Here is a 3,851-nt window from a genome sequence, read left to right on the forward strand (position 1 = left end):
AGCCGGCACTGAGCACAAAACTTATGATTCTGCCTCTGATTAACTGCTACTAAAATTGATTTCCATAACGAAAGACGAAGATTTCCCTGAAAAGGGACAAAAACAGAAAACTACAAATTCAAATTGAATTTGGACATGACGTTGGCCGCTCTTCACCGCGGCTCCAACGAAAGTGACGAAATTATCTTTAAAAATTGCTCGCATAAGTTAGAACAAACAAAGCACTTAGCGTATAAACTAAACACAACGGAAATTAAGACGTAAATTAATTTGAAAACGCAATATCGGGCGGTTCGAACAAAGAAATATCGAAGAATTTGCGCCTGTGACATAAATAAACAATAAAATTATTTATTATCGACGTCGGCGACCTAAAAGGAACGAAAGAGATTATTTGGGTTTTAAATTGAAGGATACGAACTAAGAAACATTGAAAAAATTCTTCGTTATTATAATGCATATATAAGGGGATTTCAATTAACACATATACGAGGAGACTTCAAAATAAAATGCTACAACAGGACAGGTTAGTGGAAAGTGGAGTGCCTCAGGGTTCCGTCCTTGGACCTTTGCTGTTTACGGTTTACACCAGCGATGTTCCTTATTATGTCTCAAGTAAGATATCGTTCTACGCTGATGACACAAAAATATATGCCAATCCAATCACAAACCAGCTAACCCTCCAAATGGACTTGGACTCTATTTTAACTTGGTGTTCCCAGTGGTTACTCCCCTTAAACGCCGAAAAATGTGTAGTGCTTCGAATTGGTAAAAATAACCCACTTGTGCCGTACTTTGTTAACGGGCAGCCATTAGTTTCAGTGTTTTCGTATAACGATTTTGGTGTTATCATAAACAGCAGCCTAACTTGGTCCGACCATATTACCTCTATTTGTAAACGTGCGAACTCCAGACTGTATCTTATTCGGAGGTGTTTTTCGAGAGTTTCAATGCAATCATTCTGTAAACTTTACATTCTGTACGTAAGAGCCATACTTGAATACGCTGGACCAACGTGGTATCCTGATCTGGTTCGAGACAAGACTATGTTGGAAAACGTCCAAAGAAAAGCCACCCGAATTTCTTTGGGACCGAGAAGACCTTCTTATGCAGAAAGACTTAGTATGGCTAACCTAACTTCCTTTGAACTTCGCCGACAACGTGGAGACTTAATTACAACTTTTAAAATATTAAAATTCAATTTTGGAAATCTCGATGAAATTTTTATCATTAATCAAGATGAACGCCTCAGAGGTCATCAGTTCAAACTGAAGAAAGAAAATTTTTCTACAAGATCAAGGCAGAACTTTTTACCAAATAGAGTTTTTGAGTGCTGGAATAACCTTAACGATAACATTGTCTCTGCTCCCTCTACCAACTCGTTCAAAAACAGACTTGACCGTTTTACATTATAGTTAAAATACTGTTTTTCTTTTAAACCAAAAATTGTAATTTTATTTCTTTTATTTGTAATTTTTGTTTTTTACTAGTAGGTTATTAAAGAAATTTCTTTGTTTTTGGACATAATAGGGACTTAGTTCCTCTGCCCTCGCTTATGTATAATAATAATAATAATAATAATAATAATAATTTAATTTGTAATGAGACTAGTATGGGGTTAAGGTCTGAACCGATATCTTCTCCAGGGTAAGTTTTGGCAGAAAGTATAGACTTACGAAATTTTTTTCTAGTGAGGATAAAGTCAATTTGATTTCGGATTATTCTATTTTTTATATCTTCGGTAGATTTCCATGTATACAATATTCTTTTTGGTAGTTTAAAAAGTGTATTAACTATTACAAATTCTTCCATCTGGCAGATGCGTGTTTATTGATTCATCAAAACTATGATAAAATATATTCATTTATTTATCAATTGCTTCAAATTAAATTACAAAATAAAAATATTAATATAAAATACAATAAATAAAAGTATACATGGGGTGTTCAACAAAGTAGGAGCCATATTTTTCTGCGACCTTAAATATGGATTTTTCAAACTATCAGAAATGATTTTGACGGATTCATCTACAAGCATACCAGCTTCCTTCTCTTGAACCATGTTAACCATTTTCCTATTGTGTAATTGCTTATGAAGTGACACCTTTTGATATTCCTCCTTCTGTTTAACAGTAAGTTGTAAGTTATTAACAACTGTTGATGTTGGTAGTGTAATAGTGGTTCTCTCATTTTCTTTTGGATTTAAAGCGAGAGAAGGGGTACTCTTGGTGTATAAAACTTTGGAATATAAAACTGTCGTTGTAGGAGATATTTTGGTGGTATCATCGGTAGATGGTTCTTTTATGGGATTTACTATAATATTGTATCTAACTATAAGTCTTTTGTAATTCGAGCATTCCCATATTCCACCATCTTCTTCAGTAATTATGGTCAGCCACATATTTCCGTACTCGCCTCTCCAATCAATGTTGATTACTTTAGATGCATCTAAAAAAAATAATTACAATTAAATATATATATATATATATATATATATATATATATATATATATATTGTTATGATGTATTGTTTGTTTGAATGATGAGCAATGAGTATTTTAATAATATAGGGTTTTTATCGCGGTTCTCAAAGAATTAGTTTGTAAGTACTTTTTTAAATTATCTTTATTATAACTATTATGAAACACACATATATATCTAACCTAGCCAATGTAAATTTAAAATAAACTATCTTTAAATTGATACTCTTATAAAACTAATTAAATTCTATAGACAATGTAAAATTTAAACAAACTATCTTCAAAATTGAAATTGTTATGACATTAACTAAATTATATTAACAAAATTTTGTACCTTTCTTTCACTGAATGCCTAAATGAACTGTTTTCCACTATATAGATTCTAATCACTACTGAATGTCTTCGTACTTCGGTTATCCTTGTTTTTGTGAAATTACTTTTTCCAATTATCAGCTTCTACCAATTTAAGATATATTTTTCTTCACCAGCATTTATAAACCACCAAGCAAACCAGCAAAACAGCATTTATATTTATTCTTCTTTTCAATATACCAATATCCAATTATTATAAGTTGATTTATACTAATCTCCAATCATAATATAATTTTAATTTCTTCCAATATACTTTTTTAATCTTCAATAATTATTTGTGTATAATTATAAATGTGCATTAAAATATATGCATAATTTTTAATCTTCATTTAACTCACTATATTAAACAATTGGACTATTTGTAACTGATTCACTGACTCCAACTAACTTTCATATTTCTTACTAAACTTTTCTGACTGACTTCTTGAAAATTCTGAACAATTTACTTCACTAACTAAATGTGTCTACTAACTTTCATAATAAACTGGCCTTCTGACTGACTTTCATAGTAAAAAACTGCCATCTTGAATCCAAATCACGGGTATTTATATCTTTTCAATCTTCTAGAACCATCTGGTAAGAAGTCATGTTCGATTTAGTTCTATTTCTTCTATATGGATGTTCTCGAAAAAAAAAATATATCTTGGATCCATCATATCAGACATCACCATTATTTCCAGAATGTTCGACCGTCAACAAAGGTCAAATTCTGCATTCTGGAGAATTCGTTAATGTTCTATTGATAATTTTGTTGACATTTAGGCTTTTCAGATCAGAATAAACATTTAAATCATTAAATATATATAAATTAAACATTTTAAACTAACATTATTATTATAACCCCACTTTATATTCCTAAAATGTCACTTGGAGAGTATGTATATCTGTCTATCACACATATGTATAGTTGGTTGCCTATGCACATGGCTCACTTAAATATATTTACAACATTAAACTACAACTTTTTACAATTATTATATGCTAATTTCTTAAAAATGCC

At 30.7% G+C, this 3,851-nt stretch overlaps 1 protein-coding gene across 2 annotated transcripts in view; it reads right to left on the bottom strand.

Annotated features, from left to right (window-relative positions):
- Positions 1–1,850: 1,850 nt before the first annotated feature.
- Positions 1,851–3,851, bottom strand: part of LOC140449795 (uncharacterized) — a 56,187-nt gene continuing 54,186 nt past the window's right edge. For both annotated transcript variants that reach the window (XM_072543150.1, XM_072543149.1), the window contains exon 2: positions 1,851–2,447. In XM_072543150.1, the coding sequence (XP_072399251.1) occupies positions 1,891–2,447 (557 nt within the window). In that variant the 3' untranslated portion in view covers positions 1,851–1,890. The remainder of the gene's footprint in view (positions 2,448–3,851) is intronic.

Source organism: Diabrotica undecimpunctata, chromosome 9 (genome assembly GCF_040954645.1).
Source record: "Diabrotica undecimpunctata isolate CICGRU chromosome 9, icDiaUnde3, whole genome shotgun sequence".
NCBI lineage: Eukaryota > Metazoa > Arthropoda > Insecta > Coleoptera > Chrysomelidae > Diabrotica > Diabrotica undecimpunctata.